Source organism: Mobula hypostoma, chromosome 12 (genome assembly GCF_963921235.1).
Source record: "Mobula hypostoma chromosome 12, sMobHyp1.1, whole genome shotgun sequence".
In the NCBI taxonomy this organism is placed as follows: Eukaryota; Metazoa; Chordata; class Chondrichthyes; order Myliobatiformes; family Myliobatidae; genus Mobula; species Mobula hypostoma.
In genome coordinates, this window is record NC_086108.1 from 21,579,915 (window position 1) to 21,599,225 (window position 19,311).

Sequence of the window (19,311 nt, forward strand, 5' to 3'; positions counted from 1 at the left end):
AAAGTCAAACATTTCAAATAGGTCATATGTTGACTAAGTTATACGAGTACTTACAAACATGCTTTTCAAAACCTCAAACTTCTGGTCCTGATTGTGATACCAATTTTTTTTTCTTCCAACCACAAACAAGGGAAAATCTGCGGATGCAAGAAATCCAGACAACACGCACAAAATGCTGGAGGTGCAACACCCTGTATCCCGTCTGGGTCGCCTCCAACCCGATGGCATGAACATTGGTTTCTCGAATTTCCGGTAACGGACCCCTCCCTTCTCCATTCCCTTTTACCTCTTGCACCTTACATCTCTGCCTGCCCACCGCCTCCCTCTGGTGCTCCTCCCCCTTTTCTTTCTTCCATGGCCTTCCGTCCTCTCCTATTACATTCCCCCTTCTCCAGTCCTACCTCTTTCACCTTCCCAGCTCTTTACTTCACCCTTCTCCCCCTCTTGGTTTCACCTATTACCTTGTATTTCTTCCAACCTTCTAACTCTGACTCCTTATCTTTTTCCCTCCAGTCCTGATAAAGAGTCTCAACCCAAAACGTCGACTATACACTTTTCCATAGATGCTGCCTGGCCTGTTGAGCTCCTCCAGCATTTTGTGTGTGTGTTGCTTTTTTTTTACCCTTCCACATCATTTTAAACTATTTATAACCTCTCCTCAAAGTCTAATCCTCTCATCTCTGGAATCAACCTGGTGAACCTCCTCTACACCACCTCCAAAGACAGTATATCCTTCCTCAAGTAAGAAGACCAAAACTGCACACAGTACTCCAGGTGTGGCCTTACCAGTACCCTGTACAGTTGCAACATAACCTCCCTGCTCTTAAATTCAATCCCTCTAGCAATGAAAGCCAACATTCCATTTGCCTTCTTGATAGCCTGCTGCACCTGCAAACCAATCTTTTGTGATTCATGCTAAGTCCCTCTGCACAGCAGCATGCTGATAATTTTTTACCATTTCGATAGTCTACTCTTTCATTTTTCCTTCCAACGTGGATGAGCTTGTACTTACCAATACTGTACTCCATCTGCTAGACCCTTGGCCACTCACTTAACCTATCTATATCTTTATGCAGATCTCCATAGCTTCTGCACAATTTGCTTTTCCACTCAATTTAGTGTCATCAGCAAACTTAGATACACTACACTCGGTCCCCTCTTCCAGATTATTAATGTATATTGTGAACATTTGCAGGCCCAGCACCAACCCCAGCAGCACACTGCTTACTACTGATTGCCAACCAGAAAAACACCCATGTATTCCAACTCTCTGCTTTCTGTTAGCTAACCAATCCTCTATCCATGCTAACCCACCACCCCCAACCCTATTCATCCTTATCTTATGGATGTCTTTTATGTAGCACCTTATCGAATGCCTTCTGGAAATCCTAGTAAGTGACATCCATCTGTTCCCCTTTATCCACTGCACTTGTTAAATCCTCAAAGAACTCCAGCAAGTTTGTCAAACAGGACCTGCCTTTGCTGACTCCATGCTGCATCAGTCTGATGGATCCATTTCTTCCAAATGGCTTGCTATTTCTTCTTTAATGACAGCTTCAATCATTTTCCCAACTACAGATGTTAAACTAACTGGTCTATAGTTACCTGTCTTTTGCCTACATCCTTTTTCAAACAGTGGCATGACATTCACCATCTTCCAATCCGCTGGGACTGCCTAGAGTCCAGAGAATTTTGGTAAATCATCACCAAAGCTTCTACTATAACTTCTGCCATTTCTTTCAGTACCCTGGGATGCATTCCATTAGGAGCAGGGGTCTTGTCTATCTTTAATCCCAAGTTAGCTCACCACTACCCCTTTAGTGATACTGTTCTTTCTTGAAATTAATCTTTCTTTCCATTTCATAAATTTTAAAACCTCATGAAGGCAAACATAATAAATTTCTGTTAAATAACTGGCTTATCCCAAAATGGGATTTAATTTTTCTAAAGATAGGTTCAGTAGATTTAATTTAAATAAAGGTTGTAAATTGATTTTAATTAATGCTATTTACAACATGAAAATTTATTGACAATGTTGAATAGTAAAGTTACTGAGAACCTTAAGCCAAAGAAATATGAATAAAATATAGCCTCAGACATAATTTTATACAAGATTTTGAAAAAACATTTTATTTTTAAAGTGACATGATCAGGCTCAAATACAGGCCTAGCATGTGGAACCTGTGCTTGTTTGTTGCTGCATAAATACTCAATTCTGGGTCAAACTTCAGATAAGCACACACAGATTTCACCTTCAACTGAAATGAGATGATTTCTATCCTAGCTCTTGATGCTTATTAAACAAGAAAAAGCTTGTTCACACATGTACTATATTGAAAACTGCAGCAAAATGTCCTTTGCCTTTCTATGAATGGCAGGATACTCTTCTTTCACAGAAATCCAGAACTTGCCCAGGGGCAGGGTCAGCAAGTCTCATCTTGAGTCCACAATCAGACTGCACCTCAAAGTTCTTCCTCTTCTCTCAAAGAGAAATTCTCAGGCTGAGCAGAAGATTCAGAGAAAGGATCCCTCACCCAGTCATATACTTGTGTGGAAAGGGAGAAAAAATATTGTTCAATTTTTTTCTGCAGTTCTTCCAGGTGGTTTTCAATAAGTCTTGAGACCTTCTAATATCATTCCTCACTCTCAAGCCCAATCAACAGTGCAAACATTTCAAGATTTCCTTTTGCAACATGATTTTTCCAAAGATTATGTTTCCTTTTAAATCCAAGAACCTTGTCACTTGAAGTCAACACATTTTCTCCAGGGCCTTGCAGAGGCTTGTTCTACTGGATCATATGGTAAAAAATGTCTGGTAAGTAGGCTAGTTTCTGCACCCACTCTTCAACTTCAAAACACTCAGCAAAATCTGGCCTACTATTTTCTTGAAAGTACTCCTGCAATTCATCTTTCAGCTCAAACATTCTGCCCATTCAATGCTCAGAAAACGCACTTCGTGCTCCTCCTCAGCCTAACATCCTCCCCTCCGTGCAATACAGTGTTCACTAATTATCAATGGCCTCCCCTATCTCGCGTCAAAAGCTGAGAATGGACTCAACCAAATAAACACGGTCTTACTGCACACGGCCATACTGGGTTGAGAGACCTCTAATGAAATTGCTAACGGGGCTGCTTGGTCACTGCCCACCAGTGGAAGCTCTAGCACTGCACATCCCGTGAAGTTTAAAAGTTTTTTTTAAAATCATGATCTCTCGCAGAACCCCAGTTGAGAAACCCTGATTTGGAGTGTTTTGCAAAGGTTGTATTGGTGACAACTCTCCAGAGGTTTGAGCTGTCTGCTGTAATTTGTCCACATTTCTGAACATAAAGTAAGCAGCAACCTTGATGTGGTTAAAGGTTTTGATCTTCAAAAACACTCTGTTCTGCTGATGTCCGAGATTGCTGCCTTACGCTCAACAAGCAAACTACTGCCAGATTCACTGTGCTTGATGTTATGCAAGGCATTTTAATTCAGAATTGGAAAGAATGGCAGCATGTAAATTATGAAAAGGTTCATTCTTGACACATCTTATTAAGAATGCATATTATGTACAAGAAGGCTTTAACAGACACTCAAAACTCAGATCATTCTTTCTCTGTCCACATCTGTTACTACCTCTTATGTCACTTCAGTTCCACACACAGTGCTGTCACATCCTTTGCTTCTATATCACTGATTTCTGAAAGAATGTTGAACTTATTTAAAGGGACACATTGAAAATCTACCATTACCACAGTTAGACAAAATACACGGAGGAAATCCAGGCCAATACATGCTATAAAAGTAGAGAAGAAGCAGCAGAACTAAACGTGCACATTTTGAGTTGTTTATTAACAACTTTCTTTGTAATTCTAGCCTTTCAAATTAAGGGTGGGGGAAGCGAAGTTTCAAAGAAGAACATTTTTCTCTTTTAAATAATAAAAGCTCTCATGAATGAAATGGATGCAACCATAAAGGCAGACCAAAACCAGATACGGATTTTATGTTAATAACAATCAGTCAAGTGCCTGATAAATAAACTTGCCAAGATCATATAATGATTAACCTGACTATCTCTGCATTATTCATTACAGATCTCTACATTGTGGAACTCAAACACAAGGAAATCTGCAGATGCTGGAACTTCAAGCAACACACAAAAGATGCTGGTGAACGCAGCAGGCCAGGCAGCATCTCTAGGAAGAGGTACAGTCGACGTTTCAGGCCGAGACCCTTCGTCAGGACTAACTGAAAGAAGAGCTAGTAAGAGATTTGAAAGTGGGAGGGGGAGGGGGAGATCCGAAATGACAGGAGAAGACAGGAGGTGGAGAGATGGAGCCAAGAGCTGCACAGTTGATTGGCAAAAGGGATATGAGAGGATCATGGGACAGGAGGCCTAGGGAGAAAGAAAAGGGGGAGGGGGGGAAACTCATAGTCCTGTGAGAGGATTCAGTGGCTGAAACATATGAGCACAAGAGGCTATGCTGTGCAGATCTAGGAGCTGAAGCTCAACGAAAGGGCTGGAAAACCAAAGTATGTCCTGTGAAAGTGGGTTGTAGGGGAAGTATAGCCACATCCACCATCAAATTGCTGAAGGAGCTAGGATCCATGGTTAGACTGTAAAGTGGCAGCAGAAAGAAGCAGTCACTGGCTTTGGATCAAGTGAAAATACTTCTCCTGAGCTCCAAGATAACATCAAGAGAGTGGGAAGACACAATGGGGGGGGGGGAGGGGGGTTGACTCTGGGACACCAGAAGTCATCTTCCGGAGATGTAGTGGGCTAATCGATGAAACATCAAGGAAGGAGAATGCCCATTTGAAAATCCCTGCATGTCAACCCTGTGCTACTCCCAACATCAAGACAATCTTGATCAAGTACTCATAACCCATTGGCACGAGGGATATTAAAATCTTATCCTGTGTTTTTTGAGTTTTTTTTAAATCATAGAATCTGATTGTTCAGTTGCCACCATATGAACATAGAACAAGCATTAAGAATGAATATTTTGACGTTTGCAATCATATAATATACTATACTTGAATTAATCTCATTCCTGTATCAGCTTCACTGTCGACACTAATTAATTTTTGTTAAGAGCTGTCCCAAATAAGAAGCTGCCTCAATTAACCAAAGGCTCCAATAACTGAAATCCACTGTATGTTGAAGAGAGGAGAGGTGAATACGAGGCTGCAATGGCAGAACCAGTCTGGGGATGGGGTGGGGTGGGGGGAGAGGGAAAAGAGTGGGATGATAGGCAGATAAAAGTGGGTGGAGAGACAGGGAGAGGGAGTGTTGAGACAAAGACTGGCGGATGATAGTTGGAAAACTGAGAGGAAAAGAGAAAGACAGGTGGGCCAGTGGAAGAGGGCATGAGAAAAGTGAACCAAGGAAGAAGAAACTAAGGTAGATCTGTACATGGAGGATGGAAACAGGTGAGGAAGGCTGAAGGATGCTCGAAATGAAGGGGAGGAAGGAATGGAAGGGGAAAAATGAACAAAGAAAGAGACCCTGAATGCACTGTTGAGAGAAAGGAGTATCAGGGAATGAATTGGAAAATTTAATGTTCATACCACTAATGGGTTTAGGCTACCTAAGAAGAATCTGCAATACTGTTCTTCTAGTTTGTGTTCGACCTCACTATGGCAGTGGAGAAGGCCGAGGACAGACATGTCATTGTTTAAGTGGGAAGGGCAGCTAAAATGACATACTAATGAACCAATAAAATGGCTATTGTAGGGAAAGTGCAGGTGCTCTGCAGAATAGTTTCCTCATCTACTCTTGTGTTTCACCAGTGTACAGGACCAACACACAAGTGCTGATTGCAATAGACAAGGTTGGAGGAAGTGCACATGAATCCCTGGCTGTACTCTGATGGATTTAAAAGTCCTCCACTGTTTCTATCCTGGATAAAATATAGCTGCCTTCTTCTTATCACATCTAGATAACATCCCTTCACTTCTTTCTATGTTTCCATTTGTCCTTCCTCTCCATTTCATTCCCTTCTCTTCAAAACACCTTGAGGTGTTTGGATGTGAAAAAACATACACAATTGAAATTCTTTACAGCATAAGACTTTACTGAGAGCAAGAATATATTATTACTTTAAATATGTAAGTTTAAGGAAAGCCTTTTGTTGGTAATATAATAAAGATAATAACTTTAGTAATGGGTCATAGGAAGTGAAAGGGAAGCAAAATGTTTCATAACTTCACCTGCTCAAGCTAAAATACCATCAGGTCAGTGGGGTATGAGCAAATTACCTGTAACTGCTGCCTTCAGTAAGTGTTTCCTGATCAACTCCAGCATCATTTTCATCAGAAAATCCCAATAGATGTCTGTTGTGGATGGCAGATCTGACGGTAGTCTGCAGAGCACCGGAGTCTCTCTCCCATATGCTAAATAAAAGCAGAGAAATAGTTACTTTTGCATCAAATTGATAAATATTATAGTTTAAGAATAGTGTTCTGCAAATTGTTTTCAATTAATTTGGACTGAAAAATATGAGAAATGATTAAATCACTTTCCAATATCTTTTATTATCAAAACCAAACATTTCTTGGGTATAGCTGATGTCTTAATACTCACAAAATGTCTAAAATGGATGCCTAATCCTCAATGTCAGACCTCTATGACAAACTCACAACTGCCATTTTGCAGACTTGCCTGGTTGTAATTGTCCAATATTAATTTAGTGTTTGGTCTAAATCAGGGGTGGTGAACCTATGCAATGCATGCGCAAGATGGCACATTGCAAGCAATGCCACCCCTATATTCCTTACCAATCGTCCATAATAAAAGATACACAATTATTACCTTTACTGCTAAATGAAGTAGAAAATGATATTTTATAATCCAAGCGCAGAGTAATGTTTTAACAGGAAATGTCTCACACCAGCTTGGCACCACCTGGATGATTGCAAGAAAATGTGCCACTGGATTATACATTTTGAAATCCTCTCAGGTGCCTGGTGTACACATCAGCATTTGGATAGCAAATGGTTGCAAGAAGAATATTATTTAGAAATGAAGTTATTTTTCATTTGTCTTTTTAAAGATTAATATAATTTTTGGACAGATTTTCTAAAATGCTATATTCTTTTGATCTGTCTTTACCAATATTAATATTAATTTTATATTATATATAATAATATTATTGATTATGTTAATATTAATTTATTAATAGTAACAATGAATACATCTAAATAAGCAACAGGGCTAATTCTTTTTCCTTAAAAAAAGTCCATAATTATTGTTAATAATTAATAAATAATAACCCTATGCTCAAAAATATCATAGCACACAAGAGAATTTTCATAACAGTGAAACCACCTTCTGTCAGCGAAAACAGGTAACTAATGTAGGTCTTTCATAACAGCGAAGTGTCGTAAAGCAAACGTTCAGAAAACAGGGGCCACCTGTACATACCTCACATCATTTGGCATTCTGGGAGATCAGCCAGGATAGAACCAGTGAATGGTAAGAGCCATGGGGCTCTTATGGAACAAAGACTTCGGAGGGCATACTTAGAGTTTGCCGAAAGCAGTGTTGCAGGTAGATGGGGTGGTGAAAAGGCATTTGTCATGCTTCAGTCAGTGCATTTAAGTATAGAGTTGGAAAGTTACATTGTCATTATTTTAGACATTGGTGAAGCCACACCTGTCGTATTAGAAACATAGAAACATAGAAAATAGGTGCAGGAGTAGGCCATTCGGCCCTTCGAGCCTGCACCGCCATTTATTATGATCATGGCTGATCATCCAACTCAGAACCCCGCCCCAGCATTCCCTCCATACCCCCTGACCCCCGTAGCCACAAGGGCCATATCTAACTCCCTCTTAAATATAGCCAATGAACTGGCCTCAACAGTTTGCTGTGGCAGAGAATTCCACAGATTCACCACTCTCTGTGTGAAGAAGTTTTTCCTAATCTCGGTCCTAAAAGGCTTCCCCTCTATCCTCAAACTGTGACCCCTTGTTCTGGACTTCCCCAACATCGGGAACAATCTTCCTGCATCTAGCCTGTCCAATCCCTTTAGGATCTTATACGTTTCAATCAGATCCCCCCTCAATCTTCTAAATTCCAACGAGTACAAGCCCAGTTCATCCAGTCTTTCTTCATATGAAAGTCCTGCCATCCCAGGAATCAATCTGGTGAACCTTCTTTGTACTCCCTCTATGGCAAAGATGTCTTTCCTCAGATTAGGGGACCAAAACTGCACACAATACTCCAGGTGTGGTCTCACCAAGGCCTTGTACAACTGCAGTAGTACCTCCCTGCTCCTGTACTCGAATCCTCTCGCTATAAATGCCAGCATACCATTCGCCTTTTTCACCGCCTGCTGTACCTGCATGCCCACTTTCAATGACTGGTGTATAATGACACCCAGGTCTTGTTGCACCTCCCCTTTTCCTAATCGGCCACCATTCAGATAATAATCTGTTTTCCTATTTTTGCCACCAAAGTGGATAACTTCACATTTATCCACATTAAATTGCATCTGCCATGAATTCAGTCACTCTGTTATTAAACCAAAAAGAATACAGAAAAGCAAACACGAGGAATTCTGCAGATGCTGGAAATTCAAGCAACACACATCAAAGTTGCTGGTGAACGCAGCAACTTTGAAGAATACAGAAAAGAATTACTGGGATTTACCTGGACTTGGGGACCTGGGTTACAAGGAGAGGTTGCATATACTAGGGAGTTATTGACTGGAATGCAAGGAATTGAGGGGTGAACCGAGAGAGGTATATAAGATCGTAAGAGGCACAGACAGGGTGAAAGCACATAGTCCATTTCCCAGGAAGGAAGTGCTAAAAACAAGAAGACATTGGTTTATGATCAGAGGTGAGAAAAAGGGCATTGAGGCAGCTTCTTCACACAAAGGGTGGTGCACATTTGGAATAAGCTAAGAGAAATTATATTTGAGGCTAGTACATTAACAGCATTTGAAAGCAATCTAGATAAATACATGGACAGCAACAGAAAATAGGCAGATGCTGGGAATGTAAGCAACGCACACAAAATGCTGGAGGGACTCAGCAGGCCAGGCAGCATCTATGGAAAAGAGTACAGTCGACGTTTCGGGCTGAGACCCTTCATCAGGACTGGAGAAAAAAAGATAAGGAGTCAGAATAAGAAAGTGGGGGAGGAGAGGAAGAAGCACAGATGATAGGTGAAACCAGGAGGGGGAGAAGGGGTGAAGTAAAAAGCTGGGAAGTTGATTGGTGAAAGATACAGGGCTGGAGAAGGGGAAATCTGATAGGAGAGGATGGAAGGCCATGGAAGAAAGAAAAGGGGGAGGAGCACCACAGGGAGGTGATAGGCAGAAAAGGAGATAAGGTGAGAGAAGGAAAAGGGAATACGGAATGGTGAAGGAGGATGTGGGGCATTACCAGAAGTTTGAGAACTTAATGTTCATGCCATCAGGAATATGGAAATAGGAAGTAGAATTAAAATGGGTGGCCTTTGAGAGATCCTGCTTTTACGGGCAGATGAGAACACAGGTTCTTGGCGAAGTGGTCTCCCAATCTACGTCGGGTCTCACCAATATACAGGAGGCCACATGGGGTATATTTAGAAGTACGTGGATGTTCAAGAGAGCCTCATGCTCAACACAGAATCTGAAACTAGAGCTGCAAGGCCACATATTTTTATTATTACTGATGTTGGCACACGTGGAAGTGGAAAACAAGTACCAAAATGCATTTCCAACTGGTTAACAAATGAAAAACAGATACATGATCCAAGTTAGTTGGTAAGGTTCTCAGGCAGCAGGGAGGAGTACTCCTCTGGGATCATTGCTGAGGGTATTTGCATGTACTTGTTAGATTCAGGAATCTGAATTATATTATTGAAATTCACTAACTAAACCAACCTGGGGACTTCATTAATACCATAAAGAAAAGATCAAGATGTAAATATTGGAATTGGGTTATTATTGTCATATGCATTGAGATAGAGCTAAAAGCTTCTCTTGCACACTGTTTGTACAGATCAAATCATTACAGTGTATTGAGATAGTACAACATGTAGCAATAAAAGAATGCAGAATAAAGTGCAACAGCTACAGAGAAAGAGCAATGTAGGTACACAATAATATACATGACGAGACAAGGGAACTATTCCATAGCCTTACAACAGTGAGAGAATAAGCTATCCTAGAGCCTGGTGTGGTACTTGCTTTTTTGCTTTTGTATGTGATTATGCTGGATGCTTTACCAGCACAGCACGAAGTATAGACAGAGTACATGGAGGGCAGGGTGGTTTCTGTGATGTACTGACCTATAACCACAACTTTCTGCAGTTTACTGCAGTCATAGGGAAAGTAGATACATCCAGATATGCTGCATTCTGTGGTGCATTAATAAAAATCGATAAGGTTCAAACTACTGCCCTTGTAGTGTGCATATATAAATCTCTTACTAGCTCTTCTTTCAGTTAGTCCTGACGAAGGGTCTCGGCCCAAAACGTCCACTGTACTTCTTCCTATAGATGCTGCCTGGCCTGCTGCATTCCACCAGCAACTTTTATGTGTGTTGCTTATATAAAAAGCTATGTGAGTTAAACGCCTTCTCAAAAATCGCCAGGGTCAGAAGCTTCCTTCAGGGCTTTTAATGAGATCTTACTTGTGAAACCGCAGAAAGTTAAGTGAAATACATATTAAAGTCAATACAGAATTGCTGCATGGCTGAATATACTAACACTCAATTATTCTCACAACCAGTGTTAACCAAGGAAATATACACATAACTCCATAATACTCCATAACTATGACATGTAACCAAGAGTAAACTCATGAAACAACAATATCTCAACGATAAGCGATAAACATAACACTTCCTTAAAAATATCTGCTCAATGTTTACCAATATTAACAGAACTTACAACTCACAGATATTGCTGTTTCAAGGGCAAATGAAGAGTGGACAGAGATAGGTATCGGTCCACCATGTGCTTCAAAACAAAATCCAAATTTACCCGTGCAAGAAATGAAATTAAAAAGTTTACATACAAGAAATGATGTTTATACAAAAGAAACTGCGTCTCTAGAGCCCAGAATACTACTCGCCTGCCATCCTTAAGGTGTCAAACTTAACCAGTGAAACTAACAGTCAAATGATCATTTCTCTAAATCTTTAGTAAAAGAAAGATAGTCTCAGAGACTTGTCTTGAGAACAGGCTTACTACACAGGCTTTAACTATCTCACTTCAAAAATACCGCCTTGATGATGATCCTGGTGGGGATCAGCAAGATATGCCAGGCCAGTTAACCATGAGGACAGGGTGAGCTGATTAGCTTGGAGCCCTCTTGTGGTATGGTTAGCCAGTAGAGATCAGTAGAAACAGATCCATTGGCTCTTCTGAGTTGATCACCTGATGTCTTGGATCCTATTATGTACATAAACATGGAACTCCTTGTTTCATTCAATATATAAGCAGGCAAAACATTGCTGTCAATTAAAGATCTTGATATCATCTAGTTCTGTGTCCAGCCCTTTTGTTGTCATTTTTGCTATTTCAACTGCTAGTGAAGAGTTTCTCCGTGAACTTCTTGTAATGATCTTTCATTTCTGGTTTCTCTCTCTATGTGAGTCTGAGAGACATGAGTCGACTAAGGGCCTACTCTCTGTTGTTTGGTAGGAGTTGTCATGGAGAGCTACCCAACTGTTTGACTTGTCTTTGCTAAACTCCTTGATCATGAATAAAAGGAAGGCCTCACCTTTCGTGGAAAGTGCTAGCTTATAATAAGCTTCTGAGTGACAGAAGACCAGCTTGGCTAAATCTAAATTTTTTTTCTCAGGCTGTCCTTTCAGATAGATGTTGACGAGACAGGATTTTGGAGCAGGATTTGTTATGGAACCCTTTCCTGCACACCTCTTTGCATGAGGGAGTAGCTCTATCAGATGAATACTCAGCTGGCTCCCACCACGCTCTGCTGTGGTTGTGCAGAAATCAGTAGTAGCCCAAGGCGCTAGCCCTGAATGAAGTGCTGATATGTGCCGGTCACTGTCGCATCAGTGTAGTGTGTGGTAGCTGCACAGTTGTTTGCTTGGTGTGCTGTTGAAGCACAACATTTGAAACATACTGAGTACTCCTTTAGAAAGCATCTCCAAACTACGAACGGCTTTTCTCAAAGTTCTCTAAATCCAATTCTTATGGACCGGACACTGTCTATCAGGGTTCATGATAGAGTTTTCTAATTTGGTTTTCTTGACCGTAATAGGGATTCTGATTTCCAATCCTTTTGCTGAAGACCCCTCTTTGAATGATGTGCTATCAGAAACTGAGATTCTGCCAACAACAGTAGTGTCATCAGCAAATTTATAGATGGCCTTTGAGCTGTGCCTAGCCACAGTCATGAGTGTAGAGAGAGTAAATCAGTAGGCTAAGAATGCATCCTTGAAGCCCATCTGTGTTAATTGTCAGCGAGAATATGTTATCATCAATGTGTACGTGGTGATCTCCTGATGAGGAAGTCAAGAATCCAGTTGCAGAAAGAGGTAGACATTTCTTTACCAGTTAATATTAGAATGAGAATCAGAATCAGGAAATTCAGACAAGTCCCTTTAAAGATTATGAACAGATGGGCAAGGGTTGTGATTGAAGGGGGGTAAAAAGCTGATAAAGACATAAAGACAACAGAATTAAACTACAAAACTAACCAGCTGTATGGAATCCCTCTGTGGGTGCAATTTCAAAACAACTGCCCATCACCAACTGATTGTTGTAAAGTGTCAAGTTATGCCAAGGCATGACTTCAGCAAACAAATCGCTTTTCTCAAATTTATTTAATTTTTGTTGTTGTTTTCTTATTCATGAATATAAGAACAGAATTTAAGCTATTCATATCAATATTAATCTTTGGAAAAAGAATATTAATAAATTTATAGTAAAGCAGCCAGCATAATTAAAAACCCCATCCACTCCAGACATTCGCTGTTCTCCCCTCTCCCCTTGGGCAGAACATGCAAAAGCCAGAAAGCACATACCACCAGGCACAAGGACAACTTCCTGTTGGGAGATCACCACCAGTACATTCATGACTCCTGATGGACTCCTGACCTCAGAATCTACCTTATTATGATCTTGCACCTTATTGTTGACCTGAACTGCACTTTCTCTGTAGCTGTTGCATTTTATTCTGCATTCTGTTACTGTTTTATGTTGCACTACCTCAAAGCACTATGAATGATTTGATTTGCTTGTGCGGTAATGCAAGAAGGTTTCGATCGTACATCAGTACTGTTATATACCCCTAGGGGTCCTGTTTATTTATGGACTATAACTTTAAAAAGAGGGAGAGAGGTGTACAACACAAACACCTTGTTATTAAGAGAGAGAGAGAGAGAGGCAAAGACTGCTTTGAAATGGTGTTATGGTTTCTCTTGTTATGTACCCCTGGGGTTCCTTTTTGTTGTGGACTTTCACTTTAAGGCACAAGAAAGAACTGAGACTAACTTTTGAATTTCTGTTGAGAGAGAGAGGGGCAGAGTCTGCCTTTCAGCTCGTGCTTACACTTTTACAAGAACACTGACTACTGTCGTCAGCTTTTGGCTTGCCATGGAAAGACAGAGACTTCTAAAGGATTTCGGAGGACAACGGGAAGATCGACAGCGTCAGCTCATCTGAAGACTCAAATCTCTCTCTCTCTCCATCACTACTCAACTCAATACCACGAACTGAACTGAACTTTACTCATCATTGTAAGACTATCTATTTACCCCTAGACTTGAAGAAGCTTGGTTTTCATGTCTTTCCACACTTACACTTATCTAATCATTGCTAACCTGTTTGATCTATCTGATTTTATATTACTGTATTGTGTAGTTACTAATAAATACCATTAGTTAATAGCAATACTGGACTCCAAAGTGTTTTCCATTTTTGCTGGATCTTTAACCTGTCACGGGGTACATGACAGTACATATGATAATAATAAATCAATTCCAATTCCACTTTTATCACTGAAAATTTATGGGGGAGTAGCAAAGAGAGAGCCACTGTGAAAAAAACCTCACATAAAATCTTGGCTAGAGTTTGGCAGAGGCATGTGGGAGACTCTGAAGTCAGCTGAAAGTAGGTTCTATGGTTTGATGAAACCAAAATTGAGCTGTTTGGCCATCAGACGAAATGCTATGTTTGGTGTAAGCCGAACACCACACATCATCAAAACATACTGGCCCTACCGTGATGCTGTGGGGATGCTTCACTGCAGCAGGCACTGGAAGGCTTGTGAAAGTAGAGGGTAAGATCAATGCAGCAAAAATAGGAAAATCCTGGAGAAAAACCCGATGCAGTCTGCAAGAGAACTACAACTTGGGAGATTTGTTTTTCAGCAAGACAATGACCTGAAGCATAAAGCCAAAGCTACTCAAGAATAGCTTAAAACAACAAAGTTAATGTCCTGGAGTGGCTAAGTTATGAAACTAAAATGCTGGATATTAATCACTTGTAGGTACTGAGGTGCAAGAGCTATTGATGTCTGATCTGTCAATGTAGTTTTACACACCAGAACATAATTAATAAAAGAGATTGGCATGTTTCTCATTTAGATACTGAATCAAGATATGGAAATAAATATTCAAATATTCAAACTTACCTTGCAGGACCATAACTGAATGCTATGAACACCAACAATGCCATGACACATGCAGCTCTTCTTCTTGGAGCAGAAACTTTTAATTGCTGATTCTGAAAGATGAAAAATTGTTATTTTTCCAAATAAACAGCAGAGTCTTGAAGTACCAAATCAACACTAATTTTGCAAGATTGTGAGATCCTCTTCTTTTACTCTATCCTTCTCTCATGCATAAACTTTTGAACCCCTTTGATCTCAACATACCATCTTCAAGAGGCCAAACTAATTGATTCACATCAAAAGACCATAAGATATTGGAGTAGAATTAGGCCATTTGGCCAGTCGAGTTTGATCTGCCATTTCATCATGGCTAATTTAGTTCCCTCTCAGCCCCAATCTCCTGCCTTCTCTCCATATCCTTTCATGCCCTGAATAATCAAGAATCTATCAACCTTAAACATACCCAATGACTTGGCCTCCATAGCCACCCGTGGCAACAAATTCCATAGATCCATCATTCCCTGGCTCAAGAAATACCTCCTCACCTCTGCTCTAAATGGACATCCCTCTGTTCTGTGGCTGTGTCCTCTTGTCTTAGATTCCCCCACCATAGGAAACATCCTCTCCACATCCACTCTATCAAGGCCTTTCAAGATTTGATAAGTTTCGATGAGATTCCCCCCTCAATTCTTCTGAATTCCAGTGAGTACAGGCCCAAAGCCATCAAACATATGATTCGCCTTTCAATCCCAGAATCATTTTTGTGAACCTCCTCTGAACCCTCTCCAGTGTCAGCACATCCTTCCTTAGATAAGGAACTCAAACCTGCTCACAGTACTCCAAGTGAGGCCTCACCAGAGCCTTGTAAAACCTCATTACATCATAAACACAGACAGCACAGAAATCAGCCCACGGGCTTTCCATGTCTATGCTGACAATCTAATATTATCACTGATATGAGCACCTGATCCTTCATCTTCCAGGTTGTGGCAATTTCAATGCTCTCCTAAATGCTTTGAGAGTACCCACTTCCAATATTGAGCCAGGCAAATATTCCAGATTCCAACCATGCCCTGGGTGAAGAAATTCTTTCTCTGATGCCCACTAAAAGGATTAGATAAATCTAGTGCCAAATCAAGTTTGGGCTATAACATCAATAAGATGAAGGATGTTTTGAAGGAATAGGCGGGAGGAGAGAGAGCAGCTCGCCGCGTGTGCGCGCCCTCCAGTGAAAAATGATATCGTATCCATTAAATAGGGGCTGTGGATAATTCTGATCCGATGGAGACAGACGTGAAAGCACAGAGGAACATCTGGAGAAATTTCTGAAATGCCAGTTCGCTGCTGTTGTTACTGCGTGGTCGGGAATCTTCTGGAGGGAAGGCCTCAAAATCCCCAGCTTTGCCTGTTGTTGGCGACCGGGATTGAGGTTGAATCGTAAGGAGCACTCTGTGTCGGAGAGCTGATCGGAGGCTCAAAGTTTTCAGATGACTCAGATTCGGACTGTGGTCGGGCATGGCAGGGAGAGTTTTTCTTCCTTCTCCTGTCTGCGTGAGATGTGGGACATTTGAGAGACTTTGAACTTTTTATTGTGCTCATGGACTTCTTCATCAAGTTATGGTATTGTTGCACTGTTGTAACTATATGTTATAATTATATGGTTTCGTTAGTTTTTTCAGTCTTGGTCTGTCCTGTGTTTTGTGATATCACACCGGAGGAAATATTGCATCATTTCTTAATACATGCATTACTAAATGACTTTAAAAGAGGACTGCATGTCTTCATAATCTAAAAAAAGATGCAACTGCTGGGAAATGGCCACACAAACCACACCACTGCATGAAGCAATCATCACCTTCTAAGAGCAAATTTGAGACTAGCAGTCTTGTCAGCAATATTCTTAATTGCTATCTCTGATGGACCAGCAGCATATCCTTTTCATTCTTCCCTGCTTGTGGAAATACAAAATCTGCATTAATACAACAGAAGCGAAGTATCATGCAGCTACAGGAGGAGGGTCCACTGACTAAAAAATCTATTGACAGAACATTGAGCATTTCCCTTTTCTCAAATGAAACGCTAAAATCTTCATGTCATGTCACTCCAGAAATTCCACTCAAGGTTCTGGGCGTGAGTTACATTTGATTCCCACAACAGATTTGCATCAAATGAAGTAATTCTGCATGCATTGCAGCTTTCGGAGCATTGCATTGCCAAAAACTTTAAATAATATTCTTCTGAAAGGCAGCTGTCGTTGGGCACTTTGGAACAGTCGTGCTTTCACTGTATAACTCCTTTCTTTGTTTTCAATCCTTTGCGGCTGGTTCTGACTATCCCCTCCCACCAACCACACAGAACCAACTACATCCGCTCTCCCAACCAGCCTAGGTATCAAAAAGTTCTAACTACCAACTTCGGCATTCCCAGTCAAACACTGATTCTCCAATCTCTCAACTTCTAACCACATCAGGCGTCAATTCCCTTTTTGCCCCTAACCAATTCCCAGCAAATTCCACCAACCACTGAGTCGCCAACTCTCCCAAATTAGGTTTCATGTCTTCTAGGAGGTCAAAATACTGTATCAGCAAAAGGCTGATACAATAGGGACACTTAAAAGACTCCTAGACAGGCACATAGATGTAACAAAATTGAAGAGTTATGGGCTGTGTAGGAGGGAAGGGTTGGACCGAAAGCCACAACATCATGGGCCAAATGGCCAATACTGTGCTATACTTTCACTGTTCTATATTCTACACCAGGTTACTCCTTGGTAATCTGGCAGTGATTATTCTCTGTTCAAAAATAGCTCAAGTTCCACTTATGCCAGATGTTTGGAACAATTGCCACATTTGTGCATGTAAATGGGGCCATTTTCCAAATGAACTAAAAGCATGCCAATTTTTCCCAGCAAACTAAATTAAAATTGCTTTTGAGAAGTGCTCATCTTTTCTAATAAAATATTGCACTGCATCTTTTAAGATTATTAAATTATCACCTGTATAATCTACAGGCAGTGAACTTTTTCATCCCCAACATCCAGATTCAAGCCTATTCTGGAAACTTACTGACCTCGGACATCAACTCTTGGAGCTGTTTTTGAAGAGAACCATTTTCATTCTTAAGCTTGGCATTTTCAACAAGTGCAGACCTCAGTCTGTGCTCCAGATTCAGTAGATATTCCTTCTTCTTTCTTCGGGAAAGACATGCTGATTCACGATTCTTAATCATTCTTTCTTGTCGTCTTAGTGCACTTACCTATTTGATAGCAACATTAAAAAGTATAATGATTGAAAAACAATTTTAAATGAATTGTCTGCAATTATTTGATATAAATTTGAATTTTATTATTAACCACCACCAAGGACAAGAGAAGAAGATACAAAGGAACACTACCACTATGCTTTGTTCCTCAAGCTACATACCATCCTGACTTGGAAACATATCCTCAGTGGGTCTATCATATCCTCAGTGGGTCTATATCCTGGAACTTCCTACCCAGCAGCACTTCCTACCCATTCACTGCAGTATTTCAAACAGGTGTTTCACCATCACCTTCTGAATGGGCAATAAAGGCTAGCTTTGCCAACAATGCCTTAGTGTCAAAAAGATAAAAAAAATTCTAGCATTTTACAAAGTTGTCCTGTGTGTGTGTGTGTGTGTGTGTGTGTGTGTGTGTGTGTGTGTGTTTTTGTGTGTGTGGGGGGGTGGCATATTTGCTGGTTGAAAGCCACTCCCATTGAGATTGATCAGTTTAAAAACGGCAGCTGCTCTTCCCATTGGTTGGCTTGCGTGCCAAGGCACCGAGTGTCCAATTTCAAACACCTCAAGGGTATAAAGTATAGCACTTGTAAGAGATACTCTCTTTCCCTTTGTTCCTGGAACCGTTGGAAAGGTATGTTCCATGTGCACTTTTAACTAGTTCTGTAGTTTGTGCAACTTCAGGAGACTTAATGTTTGGTCGAATTTTTTACGGTTTGTAAATAAATGATTAGTATACTTAATTGCAGTCAGTGTTTCTGTCTCATTCACCAAATCCACGAACTTGCTTCAATGTTACAAAAGTACATGTAGAAGTAAGGGTACAATGACACTGGACTGAGATTTTGGAGAAAAAGACTCTGTAGTTCAGGGTCAAAAAAATATAAACCATTAGGGTTGGGGCAAGTCAGTTTTTGCATGTGAAACAAAATGCAATGGACAGAAATATTCATTGTCCCAGCTCCATTACACTTAATTTATCCAACATACATTAAAACAGATGTCTCTCTTCTCATTCATTTAGCTTTAAGCAACTTGTCTAAATCTCTGGCTGAATATGTCCAGTAAATTTTATTACACTCCTGTTTAATGAAATGTGAATGCAAATCCTATATAGTTCATTAGTCCCATAGGCAATATAAATTCAGATCTTCCGCAGAAATTTATCTCCATTTTATACCTCGTAGATGAAGACATTCAAACCATGATCTTAACAAACAGGTCCACAACAGTCCCGATCTCAGTACAAACTGGTATCAAGACTGCAGCATTGCCTTAATATTTATCTCAGTTTTTCTCTCCTCAATACAATATCGCAAGATTCCCACTGGAGCAGTGCTAACCTAGGGGACATAAGAGAAACTGTTTAACCGATGTTGCCTTCATTCCAGGATCAACGTAACTTCAGCCATTAACTTCTAGTAGACAAATAACACCGATGTACATACAAAATTCATTGACTGAGTTTCAAGACCTCAAATGTGGTACAAA

At 40.5% G+C, this 19,311-nt stretch overlaps 1 protein-coding gene across 1 annotated transcript in view; it reads right to left on the reverse strand.

Annotated features, from left to right (window-relative positions):
* The window catches only part of atf6 (activating transcription factor 6), a 423,807-nt gene that overhangs the window by 265,899 nt on the left and 138,597 nt on the right, over positions 1 to 19,311 (reverse strand). Inside the window, exons 8-10 of the mRNA XM_063063732.1 lie at positions 17,632 to 17,817; positions 14,584 to 14,675; positions 6,242 to 6,376 (exon numbers count right to left, since the gene is read on the reverse strand). Coding sequence (XP_062919802.1) covers positions 6,242 to 6,376; positions 14,584 to 14,675; positions 17,632 to 17,817 — 413 coding nt within the window. The remainder of the gene's footprint in view (positions 1 to 6,241; positions 6,377 to 14,583; positions 14,676 to 17,631; positions 17,818 to 19,311) is intronic.